General features: G+C 46.0%; 1 protein-coding gene across 1 annotated transcript in view; it reads right to left on the reverse strand.

The window, feature by feature from the left end:
• LOC143287900 (sacsin-like) overlaps positions 1–21,792 on the reverse strand; it is a 109,866-nt gene that overhangs the window by 23,872 nt on the left and 64,202 nt on the right. The window contains exons 28-35 of the mRNA XM_076596141.1: positions 19,033–21,341; positions 17,023–17,241; positions 15,186–16,014; positions 11,625–11,784; positions 6,730–8,229; positions 4,829–5,162; positions 4,327–4,461; positions 2,787–2,968 (exon numbers count right to left, since the gene is read on the reverse strand). Of these exons, the coding sequence (XP_076452256.1) occupies positions 2,787–2,968; positions 4,327–4,461; positions 4,829–5,162; positions 6,730–8,229; positions 11,625–11,784; positions 15,186–16,014; positions 17,023–17,241; positions 19,033–21,341 (5,668 nt within the window). The remainder of the gene's footprint in view (positions 1–2,786; positions 2,969–4,326; positions 4,462–4,828; positions 5,163–6,729; positions 8,230–11,624; positions 11,785–15,185; positions 16,015–17,022; positions 17,242–19,032; positions 21,342–21,792) is intronic.

The following is a 21,792-nucleotide window of genomic DNA, read 5'->3' on the forward strand; positions in this document are numbered from 1 at the left end:
AACAAAGTCACAGTCATAACCAACACCATACCATTCAACAAAGTCACAGTCATAACCAACACCGTACCTGTCAACAAAGTCACAGTCATAAGGCAACACTGTACCTTTCAACAAAGTCACAGTCATAACCAACACCGTACCTGTCAACAAAGTCACAGTCATAAGGCAACACTGTACCTTTCAACAAAGTCACAGTCATAAGCCAACACCGTTCCTGTCAACAAAGTCACAGTCATAACCAACACCGTACCTGTCAACAAAGTCACAGTCATAACCAACACCGTACCTGTCAACAAAGTCACAGTCATAAGGCAACACTGTACCTTTCAACAAAGTCACAGTCATAAGCCAACACCGTACTTGTCAACAAAGTCACAGTCATAAGGCAACACTGTACCTTTCAACAAAGTCACAGTCATAAGGCAACACTGTACCTGTCAACAAAGTCACAGTCATAAGGCAACACTGTACCTTTCAACAAAGTCACAGTCATAAGGCAACACCGTTCCTGTCAACAAAGTCACAGTCATAAGGCAACACTGTACCTGTCAACAAAGTCACAGTCATAAGGCAACACTGTACCTTTCAACAAAGTCACAGTCATAAGCCAACACCGTTCCTGTCAACAAAGTCACAGTCATAAGGCAACACTGTACCTTTCAACAAAGTCACAGTCATAAGCCAACACCGTTCCTGTCAACAAAGTCACAGTCATAACCAACACCGTACCTTTCAACAAAGTCACAGTCATAAGGCAACACCATTCCTGTCAACAAAGTCACAGTCATAACCAACACCGTACCTGTCAACAAAGTCACAGTCATAAGCCAACACTGTACCTTTCAACAAAGTCACAGTCATAAGCCAACACCGTACCTGTGAACAAAGTCACAGTCATAAGCCAACACCGTACCTGTCAACAAAGTCACAGTCATAAGCCAACACTGTACCTGTGAACAAAGTCACAGTCATAAGCCAACACCATACCTGTCAACAAAGTCGCAGTCATAACCAACACCGTTCCTTTCAACAAACTCAGTCATAAGGCAACACTGTACCTTTCAACGAAGTCACAGTCATAAGGCAACACTGTACCTTTCAAGTCACAGTCATAAGGCAACACTGTACCTTTCAAGTCACAGTCATAAGGCAACACTGTACCTTTCAACGAAGTCACAGTCATAAGGCAACACCGTACCTTTCAATAAAGACACAGTCATTGTCATATGCTCTCCTGAGTCTGTTAAAAAAATGAAACAGATTCTTGTCAGCACACATTAAAGAATTAGCCAAACATTTTTTTTAAAGCACACCTACTCAGACACACACATAACATTATGATGATTTTAATATAATATGAAAAGTACAACACAACACAATACAACATGATATATATATAACCATGCATCTTGACTCAGAGTGCAACATCACTGCACAGAACACTTCACTGGCTTCCTGTGAAGGCTAGAATCCAGTATGAAATTGCTTGTCTCTGCTTTCAGTGTCTCTTTTTGAACTTCTCTATCTATGCTATCATTCAAGGATGCTGCCCTCTACTGACACATGCTAGGTTATGAAGCCTCAAGAGCAAACTAAATTATATATCAAAGAAAGAAAGAAAAGAAAAGAACACTTCTTTCTTTATATACATTCTTCCATACACACACACACACACACACACATATATATATATATATATATATGGAGAGAGATATATATACATACTTATAGACAGAAAGACAGACATATATATATATATATATATATATGGAGAGAGATATATATACATATTTATAGACAGAAAGACAGACATATATATATATATATATATATATATATATATGGAGAGAGATATATATACATATTTATAGACAGAAAGACAGACAGACAGATAGATACATACATACATACGTACATACATAGACTGATAGATAGATATGCATATAATAATAAGTCAGGAGGGTGGTGTGAAACCATCAAAATATGAAATATGCAAGTTAGTTCAGCTTTTTGATCCTGGGTGGAGAAATTTCTCCCACACGTATCCAGAAGCATGATTGTTGTTGTTTTTGTTGTCCTCTCTTTTCCTTTCATTTGATTTTTTCTTATTAGTAAAACCCCCCCCCCCCCCTAATAAGCACCCCCAAAACAAAATCTGTTGTACCATTGTAATCTGAAAACAGTACTTATTAACTTGAACGTTCAGCCATTCCATGTGTATGAAAATACCGTGTACATGCTCACTGCAAAATATCATCTGCTGAGAGAATACAACCTTCATGGCAAAAGGGAAAAAAGAAGAGAAAAAAGAAACGTTACACACAAAATAACTTCTATCTTCGTTCGTGGGCTGCAACTCCCATGTTCACTCGTATGCACACGAGTGAGCTTTCACGTGGTTGACAGTTTTTACCCCGCCATGTAGGCAGCCATACTCCGTTTTCGGGGGTAACAAAACAAAACAAAACAAAACAACAGTTTCAGTTTCAGTAGCTCAAGGAGGCTTCACTGCGTTCGGACAAATCCATATATGCTACACCACATCTGCCAAGCAGATGCCTGACCAGCAGCGTAACCCAACGCACTTATTCAGGCCTTGAGAAAAAAAAAAAAAGAAGAAAAAAAAGGGTAAATAAATAATAGATAAATACATAAATAAGAACTACTACTACTAATAATAATATGTATAAGGCGCAAAAACTTGATGAAGTCAATTATAAGCGTAAATAAATAAATAAATAAATAATAATTAAAAAAAAAAAAACCCCAGCAAAACTCCTCCTCACTTTCCTGTCTTCAGACTGTCGCCCTCCTTGCTACCCTCCCCCAGGGCCTGTATCCCGGCCATGTCATTAGTGGAGAAGCAGGCGTCATTGAAGACACACAGGGCAGGGCCGTACACCTCCTCCCAGCCCTTGCTTAGCAGTCTCTCTGTGCTGTGCTGCCGGAAGTCCTTGACAAACACCACCTGCAATGCCATACCATTCTGTTCCATTCTATACTATTCCATTATATTCCATACTATCCCATTCCATTAAGTTCCATTCCATTCTATCCCATTCCATTCCATTTTATTTTATTTTATTTACTTATTTATTTATTTATTTTGTTGCTGCCCCATCATCTGCACCGTTTCAGTGGCATTTCTCCCACTCCGCTCATTTAGATTTCCCCATGCACGGCCACACCCGGGTTCGTCCATTGCAATTCCAGCGTCGGCAGTCCACATGGAACCATCGATGTTAGGTCGCCAGAGGGCCACACACCAGAGGAGACCCTGCACTGCTGCTGAGTCACTTCGGTGGTGTTCAGTGGTGCCTGTTCTGATTTAACTTACTTAGGACACCTCCTACTAAGCCCCCTACTGATGACAATAATGGCTCAGTCGTGGAGCCAGACTGAGTGAGCGTCCCTCAAACAACAGCCCCCAATGAATCCGCCGATACTGACGACATTGACAGGACTCACCCCAAGCACAGAAGTGGAGGGGTATCGAAACTGAGGTCACCATGAGAGCAGGGCATGAAAGGCCACAGACTTGAGACTATTTTGTTTATATTGATGATGATGAAGGAGGAGGAGGATGACGATGATGATGATGTTGCTATGGAGGTCCATTTTGGTTTGGAGACTGCGTGACAAGGCTGTACTCTACACTTCCTGTCATAATGATATCCCGGCGTTAACCAGGCCCAAGAGATACAGACACTTGCAGTGTTGGTCAGGTAATTAGAGCAACACACCCAAAGACGCATCCTTAAGTGGATGACACTTGACTGTGTGGTCCCAGTCTCCCCATTTAAGCTCACAGCACACTCAACTCTGGGTAGGAGCCGGCCACAGGCTGAAAAACCCACCTCCGCTGGGATTCGAACCCGTGTCCTCCCAGCCGTCAGTCCGCGACGCTAACCACTTTGCCACGGCGGCTGGTTACCATTCCATTTTATTCTATTCGATACCATCGCATTCCATATTGTTCCATTCCATTTCATTCTATTTCAATCTCAATCTATTCCATTCCATTCTATTCAGTACTATTCCATTCTATTCCAAACTATCCCATTCCATACTATTCCATTCCATTCTATTCCATACTATCCCATTCCATATTGTGCCATTCCGTTCTATTTCAAACTATCCCATTCCATTTTATCCTGTTCCATACTATCCCATTTCATATTGTGCCATTCCGTTCTATTTCAAACTACCCCATTCCATTCCATTCTATTCCATACTATCCCATTCCATATTGTGCCATTCCGTTCTATTTCAAACTATCCCATTCCATACTATCCCATTCCATTCTGTTCCACTCTATTCAGCCACCTCAGAAGCACCAGCATCATCTGCATTCTGCAGCAGCTCCTTGAAGATGGAGACATCTCTGCTGTACCCCTCCAGCAGACGGTTGATGCGAGTTGTCAGCTGCTCCTGCTGTCCGAATGACTCGGAAAACTCATCCTGAAACACGTGGGTGCACATGTACCGGTACTCGATTAAAACATGCAGACGTTTTGTCTGTTTGTTCAGTTTCATTCACAGAAAAGTGTGTGCGTGTGTGTGTGCACATGCATGCATGCATGCGTGTGTGCGTGTATATGTGCGTGTGTGTGTGTGTGTGTTTGTGTGTGTTTGTGTGTGTCTGTGTGTGCATGCATACACATGAACACGCGTGTGTGCGTGCGTGCATGTATGTATGTGTATGTGTGCACATGTGTGTGTGTGTGTGTGTGTGTGTGTGTGTGTGTGTGTGTGTGTGTACATACACGCGTGTGACAGCCTATTTTCACACACCCACATCCCCACACACCCCCAGGCCCCCACTTACCTCATCGTGCTCCCGTTTCGTTTTGACGCCAAACACCTTGGCCAGCGCCTCCGAGAAGGCCGGATGCAGAAAGTGCATGGTGCTGGACTCTGTGAGCCAGTCGCAGTCATCCAGACACAGATCTCCCACCAAGTGGAGATGCAGGTCTCTGCCAGGCAGCTTCAGGTCCCCGGTCTCAGAATCCTCCAGAGCTGCCCTCTGGTTGTCCGCTTGCAGCGCTAGAGGAAGAAGACTGGCCATCTTGCGAACGAGCTCCACGTCAGCCGTGTTCAGTTCCCGAGGTTTGTCCTCGCTGAAGTGTCTCAGAGCTTCCAAAATGTCTGCCACTGAGAAGCTGGGTGAGAGAGACGCAACAAAGACGTCTGTTTAAAATCAAAAGAACAATCCGCACATGTACAACATAAACTTTGATATTTGTAATAATGACATGATCTTCATTATACATGCCCTTTTTTCTGTTCTTTTTTGTATGTTACACATGTTGTCCTGTATGCCAAAAAAGGGGGGAAGAAAAAGAAAGAAAAAAAAAGAAAGAAGCAACATAGCATGGATCTGTGTTCAGTCCGTTCCTTGCCATAGTCATTCAGATCAGATGATATAACTAAGGCCCCATGTGCAGCATGCTGTCAGTGCATGTAAAAGAACCCACAGCAACAAAAAGGTGCAGGATCTCCCCTGGTGTGTGGCTTCCTGGAAACCTAACATCAATGGTTCCCTGTGGACTGCTGGCGCTGGGACTACAACAGATGAACATGGGTGTGGCCATGTATGGGGGACTGGGAATGCATGGCATGGGAGTAACGCCACTGAAATGATGCAGATAATGGGGCAGCAAAAAAAGAAAAAAAAAAGAAAAAAAAGGACTGTCCATGGCATATTCTGTAGAAAAATTTGCCTGGACGAATACACTTACAGACATGGAAGAAAAGGGGGAGAAAAAAGATGACACTGCACTGTGGCGATTTGATCTTCCCAGGGACAGCAACCAGCATTTCACAGAGAAATATGTCATGACAAACAATGCCATACAATACAGTGCAATGCAATGCAATACAATAATATGTGATCAAATGAAGTGAACATGACGTTTCAATGACAATATCATCCTGTTTGTTCTGGATGAACATTTAACTCTCTCCATACGAACGTCGAAAGAGATGACGTTAACAGTGTTTCACCCCAATTACCATCATCAAAATATTGGAAGTGGAAGGCTCTTATACTGAAGAGGTGAATGTTGACAAAGAATACCACAATACTGACGACGAAAGCTAAAGGTTGGGTCATTGAGACACCCACTGTACATCCGAGGGGTCTGTGTGGAGGTGAAGAGAGGACTGGCCGTACTGAGTGAGTTAAAAACTAAAGAGTTACAAGTCAAAGAGGGGGCACTGTGGCAGAGTAAGTTAGGCGCTGGGACTTCTGATCCAGCATTCACCAGTAAACTCATATGCCGTTTTACTTTAAAAAAATTTTGTTACAGGTATTATCAGACAATTAGCATGCTATTTCCATGCCTGTGCATCAACTCTTATCTGCTATGAGCCCCTCCACACACCAACACACACACACACACGCACGCACACATGTATGCGCGCACACACACACACACACACACAGTGACACACACACAGTGACACACACACACACACACACAAACACACATACACACACAGTGACACACACACACACATAAACACACGTACACACACACAGTGACACACACACACACATAAACACACATACACACATACACACACAGTGACACACACACACACATAAACACACGTACACACACACAGTGACACACACACACACACATAAACACACATACACACGCACAGTGATACACACACAGTGACATACACACACACACACACATACACACAGATAATCCATACCAGGTTGGCACTCCCAGGCCCCTGAAGAAAAGTGGAGACGACCTGTGGGTGTCATCCAGGGTAAAGAGATAAGGCTCCAGGTTTTCATGGGGCTGAAATGCCAGCTGATCAGCTCTCAGAAATTTTCCGTCTTTCCAGACAATGGCCTTATCTCGGAGCTGAGCCACAACATCCTGATGAAGTCTCTTAGCCTGCGTGTTGGGTCTCTCGAAGAAAGAGTTGAAGTGTTTATAAATGTGGCGACAGATTTCTCTCACGCTTTGGATGTTGGGGGTGGCCTGTTTGCTTACATCATCAGAAACGTGCAGTAAGTTGTTGACGACCATCTGTGTGAAATGCGGCCCTTTGCTGCTGCTGGCCTTGGCTCTGTGAACGGTGACCCCCAGTTTCTCCAGGGTCTCTCTGTCTGTGGGGGACAGGTCCAGTTGAGTCTCATCCAGCACAGCTGACCTGCAGCCCACAAGTTCCTTCAGCTCCTTGCAGTATGACTGGCAAGGCAGGACCCAGTCGTGATGTGGGTTTTTTTCTACAAACCACGACACCGGCCAGTCACTCGGCTTCTGAAGAGACGGGAGGAAGGGGACACAGGTCAGGGCACCAGTGTACGACGCCATCTCTTTTCCTTTCTCTTCCAGGACTGGCAGGTATTTGATGATGGCCCGCACCCTCTGACCGGCTGCCGCTTTGGAGTCCAGCCTCCTGACTGACTCCGCACGCTCAACAATATCCTCCACACTCACAACGTCCGTCACCATGTCCAGCTTCGTCAGCTGATCCAGCGCCCGACGACTTGCAAAGTCTGCATTTTCTTCTTTTCTGGGGAACCGACCGTCTTCTTGGATGTACATCTGAGCGGCCTTTCCTTGAGGGTGAACCAGACGGTGGGGAAAACTCAGTGCCCCATCAGGGACGCAGGGAATGCAGCGATGACGCTTCACCAGGTCAGTCAGCACTTCACTGCGTGAGAAAAGGGCATGGAAGACAAGCCGGTTTCTGTCAGACACCTCCAGGTCAGGGTCCTCCTCCTCTATCCTGGGAAAAAGAACATACCGGAAAAACTGCTCTTCGCTGATGACTCTCTTGTCAAACTCCCAATTTTCTTGGGAATCTCTGATGTTCCTGGTGATGTCCAACGGGATGTCGATGAGGGATCGTCCGGCACGACCCCACGGGGTAACGCCCCAGAACCTGTCCAGCACGCGGAGGGCGGCGCCGTGCAAGTCCTCATCCTCCGCCTTCAGGCCCGGGTCCAGGAACACCGCCCTGGAGAAGGGCACGGGGGCCCGGCGGTGCAGGAAGACGCTGAACTCTTCCCGCTGCAGCAAGCGGTAGAAGCTGGGGGAGAGCGCGCTCTGGGGGGTGGTGGCCCCGCGGGTGGTGAAGGTCCTGGGCCACAGGGCATAGAACGTGGCGCCGTCCACGTCTGCTGACTGCGCCACTCGCTGCAGGGCCGCCAGATAGGCTCTGGGAATGGGGTCACTGAACAACACCTTGTTCCACCTGAAACAACGATGATAATGGTGAATGCAGAAACAGTGCTGATAATGATAATGATGATGTGGATGGTTATAGTAACAATTTTGTTAATGATGATGATGATGATGATGATGATAGTGATAATGGTGACAATAACAACAAAAACATTAACAACAGCAGCAGAAGCAGTAGTAATGATAATAATAATAATAATGATGATGATGATAAATGGAAAAAAACCAATAATGATGATGATGATGATGATTATGATAACAATAATGATGATGATGATGATGATGATAATAACAATAATAATGTAATAATGAGGATGATGATGATGGTAACGATGACAATAGTAATAGCAGTAATACTAATAGCAATAATGATGATGATGATGATGATGATGATGATGATGATGATACAACTACTACTTCTACCAATAATAATAATACACTGATATTGTGCATCTATTCAGCGCATACCTTCAGCTCTAAGTGCATTGAACAGTACATGTGGTATGAGTGCTGGAGAGCTTTTAATGTTTGAACATCATCATTTCCAGCCTACATAGCACTGCCAGAGAGAGCTTTGACAATTGGATGGAATACCATCATTTCTAGTCGATAAAGTACGTACGTCAGCGCCCCCCTCTTCCCCTCGACTCCCCATCCCTCCCCTGTTAGTGGACTGAGACCCCGACATTAACTTGTCAGCACAAGTAGACTTTTTCGTGTATGACCATTTTAACCCCACCATGTAGGCAGTCATACTGGGTGGTGCATACATACCAGCTATGTTCTTGTTTCCACAACCCACCAAACACTGATGTGGATTACAGGATCTTTAAATCTGTGAATTTGATCTTTTGCATGTGTGCATACACAAAGGGGGTTGGCCTAGAGATAACGCGTCCGCCTAGGAAGCGAGAGAATCTGAGCGCACTGGTTCGAATCACAGCTCAGCCGCCGATATTTTCTCCCCCTCCACTAGACCTTGAGTGGTGGTCTGTACACTAGTCATTCGGATGAGACAATAAATCGAGGTCCCGTGTGCAGCATGCACTTAGCGCACGTAAGAGAACCCACGGCAACAAAAGGGTTGTTCCTGGCAAAATTCTGTAGAAAAATCCACTTCCATAGGAAAAACAAATAAAACTGCACGCAGGAAAAAATACAAAAAAAAAAGAAAGAAAAAAAAAGGGTGGCGCTGTAGTGTAGCGACACGCTCTCCCTGGGGAGAGCAGCCCGAATTTCACACAGAGAAATCTGTTGTCATAAAAAGAAATACAAATACAAATACAAATGTCTGCACACCTGTTGACCTCGGAGATTAGAAAAATCTCCACCCTTTACCCTCCAGGCGCTGTGACCAGGATTCGAACCCGAGACCCTCAGATTGGAGGTCCAACGCTTTAACCACTCGGCTTTTGTGCCCGTCATCACTTTTTTTAATATTTTATCAAACACAAGTCTGACTGCTGCTCGCTTGAAAGCATAATGTCCAGTTACTGGACGAGTCAAAACTCAGTAACATAAACCATCACAGCCAATTACTGGACGAGTCAAAACTCAGTGACATACACCATCACATCCAGTTGCTAGATGAGTCAAAACTCAGTGACATGAACCATCATACCCAGTTACTAGATGAGTCAAAACTCAGTGACATAAACCATCATACCCAGTTACTAGATGAGTCAAAACTCAGTGACATAAACCATCACACCCAGTTACTAGATGAGTCAAAACTCAGAGACATAAACCATCACACCCAATTACTGAATGAGTCAAAACTCAGTGATGCACACCCTCACACCCTATTACTGGATAAGTCAAAACTCAGTGACATAAACCATCACACCCAATTACTGAATGAGTCAAAACTCAATGACATAAACCATCACACCCAATTACTGGATGAATCAAAACTCAGTGATGCACAAGATCACACCCAATTACTGGATGAGTCAAAACTCAGTGATGCACACCATTATACCCAATTTGGAACTAAAAAATATATTCATATTTAGCATCAGACACTGCTCACACATTTCAGGCTTCCAACTGGACATTTTTCTACCTTTAGACTAGATAATAAGATGACATAAGATGAGATTAGAAGAGATACGGTATGGCATGGTACTGTATGGTATAGTACAGTCCTACTGAACACCACCGAAGTGACTCAGCAGCAGTGCAGGGTCTCCTCTGGTGTGTGGCCTCCTGGCAACCTAACATCAGTGGCTCCCTGTGGACTGCCGGTGCTGGGACTGAGACAGACGAACACGGGTATGGCTGTGTATGGGGGACTCAGAATGAGCGGCGTGGGAGTAATGCTAATGAAACACTGCAGACGATGAGACAACAACAACAACAAACTGGTGGCAATACCACCAAGCCACCACTACACACCTTGGAGTCAGTCAGGGGAAAAGTATTCTTTTTCTTCTTCGTTTGTGGGCTGCAATCCCCCATTCACTTGTATGTAAACAAGTGGGCTTTTTACATGTATGACATCCCCATTCACTTGTATGTAAACAAGTGGGCTTTTTACATGTATGACATCCCCATTCACTTGTATGTAAACAAGTGGGCTTTTTACATGTATGACATCCCCATTCACTTGTACGTAAACAAGTGGGCTTTTTACATGTATGACATCCCCATTCACTTGTATGTAAACAAGTGGGCTTTTTACATGTATGACATCCCCATTCACTTGTATGTAAACAAGTGGGCTTTTTACATGTATGACATCCCCATTCACTTGTACGTAAACAAGTGGGCTTTTTACATGTATGACATCCCCATTCACTTGTATGTAAACAAGTGGGCTTTTTACATGTATGACATCCCCATTCACTTGTACGTATACAAGTGGGCTTTTTACATGTATGACATCCCCATTCACTTGTATGTAAACAAGTGGGCTTTTTACATGTATGACATCCCCATTCACTTGTATGTAAACAAGTGGGCTTTTTACATGTATGACATCCCCATTCACTTGTATGTAAACAAGTGGGCTTTTTACATGTATGACATCCCCATTCACTTGTATGTAAACAAGTGGGCTTTTACATGTATGACCATTTTTACCCCGCCATGTAAGCAGCCATACTCCATTTTCTGGGGTGTGCATGCTGGGTATGGTCTTATTTACATAACCCACTGAACTGACACGCATTAAAGGATCTTTAATGGGCGTATTTGATCTTTTGCTTGTGTATACTCATGAAAGGGGTTCAAGCACAAGCAGGTCTGCACGTGTTGACCGGGGAGATCGGAAAAATCTCAACCCTTTATCCACCAGGCGCCGTTACCAAGATCCGAACTCGGGACCCTCAGATTGAAAGGCCAACGCTTTAACCACTTGGCTATTGCGCCCATCAGGAAGAAAGTACGACTTGCACGTCTTACCGTCCGCCCACGGACTTGCGGTCATCTTCAGTCTCACACAGGAGACTCCTGCGGTCTGAGCTGAGAGCGAAGGGAGCGTTGATGTGGACAGGGAGCTGCACCTCCGACACTTGTTCAGCCAGAGGAAGGAAGCAGAACAGGTGGCCGGTCCTGTAGAATCCTGCAGTCATCAAAGATTCAAAGAAATGTAATCCTCTGCCCCTTTCCCGGGTGTGGGGGATACAATTACAATACATGCTCACTGAATCACAACTTCAGTTCAACAATGTCACTAAAACAAGCAACACACACACACACACACACACACACACTGCATGTATATCAATGATTTGCAATGATTCAAACATCAACATATTGGCAAGTATGTTTTGGTTGTAACTTAAAGCTACAATCTCTTTCCAAGTTTCATGAATTTACTTAAATTAAGCTGCGTTTTCTTCCCAGTGTGAAATTAACTGCGTAAACCGAACATTGACATATGTGACTGATATTTGCCTGGCATCAATCTGTTTCAAAGTACAATATTTTTCGGACATTCTAAAACAAAATGAAATTCATCCCCAACACTTCCCATATTTCACTCCTTGCCAATTCTGTTTTCTCTGTTTTCACCTCCTCTTCTTCCTAATTCGATCCGCACTTTATCATTACTGCATCAAGCATCAAAGGATATATGTATGTATCTGGAAGTTGAAAGTTATATCTTGCAAGACAAAAGTCCAGTTTGATGCTCCAACAGAACAGACATTTAGTACTATCTTCAAGCGATTTTCTCCATGACTGAATGTACATATCTTTTAGACTTTGCAAGACGTTATGACAAAGAAATCATCATCACTGAAGGCGTGTCACTGCAAGATGTCTCAGCAAATCAACAGCAGATTATTATTATCATTATCAGTATCATTCTTCTTCTGCTTCTTATCATTATTATCATCATTATCATTAGCATTTTGTTATCATTCTTTTTCTTATCATTATTACTAACATCATTATCATTAACATTAGCCTCATCATTATTGAGACTGGAATAGCACCTGTCCTCGGTCAGACACTAAACTCTAAGCGCTTTACAGAGTCATTTGCACAACAGGCTGCCCATCTGGGTAGAGCAGACTGACAGCTGCCATCAGGCGCTCATCATTCGTTTCCTGTGTCATTCAATCAGGACTCAGTCACATACATGCACACACATGTATATCAAAGTGGGCTTCTCTCCAGAACTTTGCCAGGGACAACCGTTTTGTTGCTGCGCGTTCTTTTACAGGTGCTGAACGCATGCTGCACACGGACCCTCCGTTTATCACCCCATCCAAATGCCTAGCAACCAGACCACCACTCATGTTCCAGTGGAGAGGTGGGTGTGCGAGAATTCTGGTGAGTATGGGATTCGATCCTGTGCCCGCAGATTCCCTCGATTCCTTGGCAGATGCACCACCAGGCCACTCCAGAATATCTTGTTGCTTCATGCTGACAGGAAAAAGAACAATCGGCAGGGGCTCTACACCATCCTCCAGTTGGTCACATCAGGTCCAGCAGCCTTTAGCGACCATCTGGGCGGTGAATACACATCCACAGTGTCTAGGGCTTGGGATAGGAAAGTGGGGACCAATCCTCCTCTTCCACCATTTCAACCTTCCCAAACTGAAGTCAGGTACCCATTCACACCTGGGTGGAGTGAGGAAAAGTCAGAGTACAGAGCCTTTCCCCAAGGGCACAACACCATGCTGAAACAGGGACTGGAACCCTGATCACTGGTGAACACTGGGTCAGGGGTCCAATACCTGACTGAATCCGCCACAGCACCTGCTTAATAATTAGTCTTTGAACTGTATACGGCCCGACAAGCGCTTTGAGTCATGCTGCTGTCAGGCATCTGGCTAGGAGATGTGGTGAGGTGTATGTGGATTTCTCCAAATACAGTGACACCTCTTTGAGAAACTGAAACTGTACAGTACATACCTGTAGGGGACATGGCACCTGTACATACCTGTAGGGGACATGGCACCTGTACATACCTGTTGGGGACATGGCACCTGTACATACCTGTAGGGGACATGGCACCTGTACATACCTGTTGGGAACATGGCACCTGTACATACCTGGAGGGGACATGGCACCTGTACATACCTAGAGGGGACATGACACCTGTACATACCTGTTGGGAACATGGCACCTGTACATACCTGTTGGGGACATGGCACCTGTACACTGTACATACCTGGAGGGGACATGGCACCTGTACATACCTGTTGGGGACATGGCACCTGTACATACCTGTTGGGGACATGGCACCTGTACATATCTGGAGGGGACATGGCACCTGTACATACCTGTAGGGTACATGGCACCTGTACATACCTGAAGGGGACATGGCACCTGTACATACCTGAAAAGGACATGGCACCTGTACACACCTGAAGGGGACATGGCACCTGTACATACCTGAAGGGGACATGGCACCTGTACATACCTGAAAAGGACATGGCATCTGTACATACCTGAAGGGGACATGGCACCTGTACATACATGTATGGGACATGGCACCTGTACATACCTGTTGGGGACATGGCACCTGTACATACCTGAAGGGGACATGGCACCTGTACATACCTGCAGGGGACATGGCACCTGTACATACCTGTAGGGGACATGGCACCTGTACATACCTGAAAAGGACATGGCACCTGCACATACCTGAAAAGGACATGGCACCTGTACATACTTGAAAGGGACATGGCACCTGTACATACCTGTAGGGGACATGGCACCTGTACATACCTGAAGGGGACATGGCACCTGTATATACCTGAAAAGGACATGGCACCTGTATATACCTGAAAAGGACATGGCACCTGTACATACCTGAAAACGACATAGCACCTGTATATACCTGAAAGGGACATGGCACCTGTATATACCTGAAAAGGACATGGCACCTGTACATACCTGAAAGGGACATGGCACCTGTACATACCTGTAGGGGACATGGCACCTGTACATACCTGAAAAGGACATGGCACCTGTATATACCTGAAGGGGACATGGCACCTGTACATACCTGAAGGGGACATGGCACCTGTACATACCTGAAAAGGACATGGCACCTGTATATACCTGAAAAGGACATGGCACCTGTACATACCTGAAAGGGACATGGCACCTGTACATACCTGTAGGGGACATGGCACCTGTACATACCTGAAGGGGACATGGCACCTGTACACACCTGTAGGGGACATGGCACCTGTACATACCTGTAGGGGACATGGCACCTACCTGAAGGGGGACATGGCACCTGTACATACCTGCAGTGTACACACCTGTACATACATGTAGGGGACATGGTACCGGTGGGTACCTGCAGTGTACATAACACCTGTACATACCTGCAGTGTACATAACACCTGTACATACCTGTAGGGGACATGGTACCTGTGCATGCATACCTGCAGGGGACATGACACCTGTAAATACCTGCAGTGTACACGGCACCTGTACATGCCTGTAGTGTACACGACACTTGCGCACACCTGTAGTGTACACGGGACCTGTACATACCTTCAGGGCAGGAGCCCATCTCCAGCATGTTCCCTTCAGCGTCCACACGAACACCGACGGCCGCCAGGGGAACAAATCCTTCGTCGGTCGCCTCCCGAGCCATGGTGCAGGCGGGCCCTCTGCCTGCAGCCCAGGCCACACAGAAGTGACATTCCCGCCCATCATCGTCGTCGTCGTCATCATCATCCCCGCCCCTCCCCGCCGTTTCCCTGGACAGCGTGACCATTTCCACTACGCTCTCCACCTCAAACACCGGCGCCCCCTGCTCTACCGCCTCCTTCCAGAGGGCGGAGAAGTAATCCAGAGTGCTGCCCCCTTCCACCTCGGTGCTCCTGCCCTCCGACCCGGATGTGCTGCGTGTCACCGCCAGGAGTTGCCGGGTCTGTGCCAGGTCGCTCTCCAATTCTGGGAGGTGATGCAGTTCCAGACGAGCCACGTGTTGGAGGAATAGCAGCAAATTACCTCCCTTGTGCTTCAACCCATTGACGAAATCCTCTCGCTTGCTCCGGGTGAAAGCTTCCTTGGAGATGTTGCTCCTCAACGCCTGCTCGTCCGTTCTGAACGGGAAACGGAAGAGGGTTCCAGGGTAGGGTTTCCACACCGGATCCAGAATGTCGCACTCAAAGATCCCCTGGAAGGGCTGGAACTGGCTGGGCCTTTTCTTGAGCATTAGTTTGTTCATGAGGTCCCTAAAGTTCAGCTTCTTTCCCCGCCCGCTGTCCAGGTATTTCTCATGGGGATCCAGCAGGGCTAGAGTGCTCCCTGAGTAGATGCTGGGTACGTCGGTCAGGTTGTACACAGCGTTGAAGCCAAGGCCAAACTTGCCCACCTGGGGAACCACAACAACAGCTCAATAACAACAGCAAAAATAATGATGATGATGATGACAACGACGCCCCCCCCCCCCCCCCCCCCCCCCCCCAAAAAAAAAGATGATAATTATGATGATAACAACAACAACAATGATAATAATGGTAATGGTAATACCAATAACAATAATAATAATCATAATAAAAACAATAATAATAATTTGAACTATGATAACAGAAGGATCTGTAGTTTAGATTATTGTTTGAACACATATGTTTTTCGATTAGATTTGAAAGATTTGATAGTGGCTGGTTACACTGTTAGCGACAGGCTCTGAACATCAGATGACAGCTGAGTTTTGAAGTCTGTGCCGAGGTTCTACGACAGAAGAAAGTAAACCTATAAGCAAAGAACTGCAATATTACAACCAGGAAAAAAAACATCTACAAGATGACAAGTGTTTTTGATTGATTGATTTATAGGGATACTTATACAGCACCTATCCTTGGTCCAAGACCAAGCTCTAAATGCTTTACAAACACAGGGTCATTTGCACAACAAGCTGCCTACCTGGGTAGAGCTGACTGACGGCTGCCACTGGGAACTCATCATTCATTTCTGGTGTCATTCAATCAGATTTCAGGCACACACACATGCACACTCAGACAGACCTGTAACATTTTACGTGTATGCCTGTTTTGTTTACTGTTTTATTTACCCCACCATGTAGGCAACCATACTCTGTTTTCAGGGATGTGCATGCTAAGTATGTTCTTGTTTCCATAACCCATGGAACGCTGACATGGATTACAGGATCTTTAATGTGCGTTTATTTGATCTTCTGCGTGCATATAGACACAAAGGGGGTTCAGGCACGAGCAGGTCTGCACATATGTTGACCAGGGAGATCAGAAAAATCTCTGCCCTTTACCTGCGAGGCACCATTACCGGGATTCGATCCCGAAACCTTCAGATTGAAAGGCCCAACGCTTTAACCACTTGGCTTGTTTTTTCTGCATCATCTAACCTTGCTGCAGTCCTCCTTCTTTGTGGCTCCCCCAAGCTTGCACAGGTTGTTGAAGTCAGCCTCGGAGAACTGAGCATCGTTGTAGACCCACAGCGCGGGGCCCTGGAAGTCCGCCAGTCCCTCGGACAGCAGTCCTGCTCTCCACTGACCGTTGTGGCGGCAGTCCACCAGAAACTTGACCACCGAGGCCCCTGCGTCATCAGCGTTCTGCATCAGCTCCTGATTGGACGGCAAAGTGGTCACAGTGACATGAGAACAAAGACAGCACGCATCACAAACTTGTACACGTCTCCTGATTGGACGGAAAAGCAGTGTCACAGTGAAACGAGAACAAAGACAGGACGCATCCAGCAAACTTGTGCACGTCTTCTGATTGGACAGGAAAGTAGGTCACAGTGAAACGAGAACAAAGACAGGACGCATTCAACACACTTGTGCATGTCTCCTGATTGGACAGGAAAGTAGGTCACAGTGAAACAAGAACAAAGACAGGATGCATTCAGCAAACTTGTGCATGTCTCCTGATTGGACAGGAAAGTAGGTCACAGTTAAACGAGAACAAAGACAGGATGCATCCAGCAAACTTGTGCACGTCTCCTGATTGGACAGGAAAGTAGGTCACAATGCAACAAGAATGAAGACAGGGCAAGTTCAGGGAATCTGTGCACATTTACTTTACACATGTACCTACCAGTAGTACAAAATCATATCTACATATAACGCACAGCTCTTAACAGACCAAAGAAAGTGGTTAAACATCAACCTCACACCCAGTCAAACAACAGGACCTCATCCCTACTGTTTCAACATTTTTGGGAGATTAAATGTCGGAAGTGTAGATTTATCAATACAAAAAAACAAAAAACAAACAACAACAACCCCCCCCCCCCCACCATATATATATATATATATATATATATATATATATATATATATATATATATATATATAATCTTGGTAATCAATCCCAAGTTTGGTCACAAGGGCAGATACCTGACCTTCATTCACACACATACACACACACATACATACACACATATATATATATATATATATTTTTTTTTTTATACACATACACACACATCACTGGTAAGAAGTCTGTTCTGAAAGATTTATCATCATTTTCAGTCAATAGGATAAACTTTAAAAATCTAACTTTTTTTTTTTTTATTCAAGAAGAATTGTAGAATAAGGTGCACTCTTGTAGTTGTCATGATCATATTATTATCAACCTGGTGACATTCTATAGCAACATTAGAACTAGCGAACCAAGGCTGAAGGAAGCTGACGACAGCATGATGAACTTTCAACACAGTAACGTTTCCAACGGTATTAGTGTAGTATAACACGAAAGAAAGAAACATGAAAACCAGACTTCCTCCGTCATGAACTGGATTCATTGTTATTGTCGTGTTTGAAACCTAACTCACGGAGCCCAGTAAGAAAAATGAACAGGACATGTTGGCATTCAAGGTGAAGGTCGCAGCTCCACTTTAGGTTTTGCTGAAGACTGATTTGAGTCAACTTCTTCTTTTGCATGGGCTGCAACTCCCATGTTCACTCGTCTGTACAAATGTGGGCTTTCACATCTATGACTGCTTTTACCCCCGCCATGTAGGCAGCCATACTCGGTTTTCGGGTGTGTGTCAACTGTTTTGCTGTGTGCCTTAGCCCCATTAATGATGCCTGCATCTTTTTTAAACAGTCAACATCAGCGTTCAACAGAACTATAAGATCAATTATCTCCCAATCACACACAAAATTGTAGGATGAGCGCACTGTTTTCAGCATTATGCCAGCTGGTCATATGTATCTCTGCCTGCTAACTCATTAAACAATCAGTGTGTGTGTGTGTGTGTGTGTGTGTGTGTGTGTGTGTGTGTGTGCGCGCGCGCGCATGTGAGTATGTGTGAGCATGCGTGCCTGTGTGCGTGCATGTGTGTATGTGTGTGCACATGTACATGTAAGTGACGAAGAAAGACAAAGAGTGAGTACTGACACGTGACCCACCTTGGGCACAGAAAAGCCGTCAGTGTAGCCATCAGTCAGCAGGTTGTGCAGCCTGGTCGTCAAGGGCTCTTTCTGACCAAAAGCAGTGTCATCAATGTCAATGTCATGCACTCCACTCATCGTCCTTGCCTTCAGGTTCAGAGCGCCCAGATTCTGAGCAAGGTGTGGATCCACAATGGGATGAACAAAAATCAGATCCTGAACCAGATCCTCCTTCAGGAGATCCTCTATGTAGTCAGGATCTGGGGCGAAAGTGCACAGCTTTGCCATTTCCATGCGAAGGACACAGTTGTCAGAGGTGTACACGGGCAGGAGAATGTCCCCTGTGGGGCAGCATCCCACAGTCTTGAGGATGCTGTTCACCAGCACCAGGTCCTTCCTGTTCTGCAGGGAGGTGTGCTTGCCCTGTATCTCCTGCAGCACCACCTTCAGCAGCTCCTCATCTTGACATGGACAGCAGCCGCAGGCCACAAAGAAGTCCTCCAAGCCTTCGTCAACAAGGTCGGAGGGCAGAGGGAAACGGTAAGGCGACAGCCGAATGTCGTCACTGTCCTTGGCCTTCACCCAGAGTTCCGTAGCTTTCCGGAAATGTCCATCAGCCTTGACACAGGCGATGTTTTTCATCCTCTTATACATTTCAGGACAATCCCACTCTTGATGGAGTTTCTTGAAGATGTCCACCAACAGTGAAGTGAAGTGTCTTCGTGAGTGGGTGTTCCCAGTTTGTGACTGGTTCTCCTCAAATTTGGAAAGGAGGACCTTCAAGTGTTCAATGATGTCCTCCAATCTGGGTTCATGAAACAAAGAGTGCAAGAAACAGCTGCTGTCCATCTGCAGTGACACTGGTCTCACGCCGCCAACAAACTTGAGGAAAGAGTTGTCACACATGTCCACCGCTCTGGCAATTCCACAGCTGTGGTAGTCTGCGGGACACACAGGAAGTGCAGGAGGATAGTCTGGAGGAATGCCCTCCTTTGAAGTCATACATGGCAAGCATCGCAGATGGGCCAATGTCCGGATCTCATCATGAGAAAATATTGAACTGTGGTGCAGGAGAAAGTTCCACAACGCTTTGGCTTTCCTCTCCGCAAGAGAAACCCCAGAACTTGTACTGCTGCAGAGCTTGTGAATCTTCTTTGCCGTGCCGATCAAATGAAAGCTGGTGACTGACTTGACATCACGCATACCGTGCAGTTGAAGTCTGCCAAGGATGGCTGCTTTGCGCTCACAGAAAGCCTTGGAAGGGAAAAGATCCTCTCCGTCAAAAAGATCTTTCAGCAACACATCCTGTGGATCGTACAACTCCCCCACTTTGCACATCTTCCCCGAGATGATGGAGGGAATAAAAGGGACATCTGCAGCCAGGTCTGCCAGGTGGCTGTTTCTGAATCTATCATTCAGAATAAAGTACTCCATGAAACCTAAAACATCACCATGGTCATAACCATGATTCAGGGATGACAAACGACGAAGCACCTTTTCCACAAGATCCTCCAGACTCATTTCCTGTGCCCCAAGGGCCACTGCCAGACTGCGGTAAGAGCTGAGCTCCTGGCTGCAGTACAGTAATTCCGGACAGAAGCTGGCAGCTGGAGGAAGCGTGTCATTGGGAGTCATCCTTCCGTTGTCTCTCACGCTGGAAAACCCTGCACCCCCTCCTCCCTCAGACCCATACAGCTTGCCCCTGTTGTACGCCTCTGAAGCCTTCTTGCAGCAAGGCCACACGTAGAACAGTTCAAGATCTGTGAGCACACGCCTGGCAGCTTCCCAGCTTGCATCCATGCCCAGCTCATTGCTGCTCAAGATCTCCACGACAGCATGGCGCTGTGACTCTTTCGCCTGGCTGTTGAACCTTTCAACGACGTCCTCCACCACTACTGGTGGTCTCTCTGACAAGGTGGCCAAGGTTTGCAGGACACCCATGCAGGTGGGGGCCTGGACACGGCAGTGCAGCACCTGTCCGTGCTGCAGCACAAAGTCCGGAAGTGACGGGAGAACGACGACACCCAGGTGAGAGAGGGCGGCGGCGAGGTGGGGTGACGCCGGGGGGAATCCCGTCAGCGTCCCACAGACGTAGTTCCCACGCAGCGGCATCAGCGCAAACCAGCCTCCCTCCAGGGGCCGTGGCAGCAGAGGCAGAGAGTCGAAGGCCTGCAGGTCCTGATGGAGGAGGTAACTCCACACCTGTCTGATCCAAGAGTTGTCCTCCCTGACAGTGATGGTGTCCAGGTCAAGGTACTCTTTCTCCAGGCTCTCCTTCAACAACTGGGGCAGGTTGTCGTCTGACACCAGTTCCAGGTCTCCAAAACCTGCAGCAGTTGTTAACTCTTTCACTGCCAAGTTTCTGTGTGAAAAACACTCCCCAGCACCAAATATTTTCAGAAACGATGCCCTCAGTCACAGGCTTTGGTTCATGTCAAAACACAATGGACTTGTTCATTTCAAACTCAAACAGGCGTCAAAGGTTAGTCATTGCTCTAATGGCAGGAAAGCTGGTTGCAGCTGTCAAGCTACATTACAATGTGAAAAATGGGCTTATCAACATTGCCCCTTCATTTTGCGCATTCATACATGTGTTCTCCACTGGGGTAACCACCACCACCACCATCATCACCACCACCAGTACCACCATTATCTAGATTTTGCTTTCTCCCAAAACAACAACAACATACAGTCAATACAAAACAGCATCAAGATCAGAATAACTTTGTCACCTCAGCAAGAGAAAGGAAGAGTGGTGAAGTCTGTGACACACACCAA

Source organism: Babylonia areolata, chromosome 12 (genome assembly GCF_041734735.1).
Source record: "Babylonia areolata isolate BAREFJ2019XMU chromosome 12, ASM4173473v1, whole genome shotgun sequence".
In the NCBI taxonomy this organism is placed as follows: domain Eukaryota; kingdom Metazoa; phylum Mollusca; class Gastropoda; order Neogastropoda; family Buccinidae; genus Babylonia; species Babylonia areolata.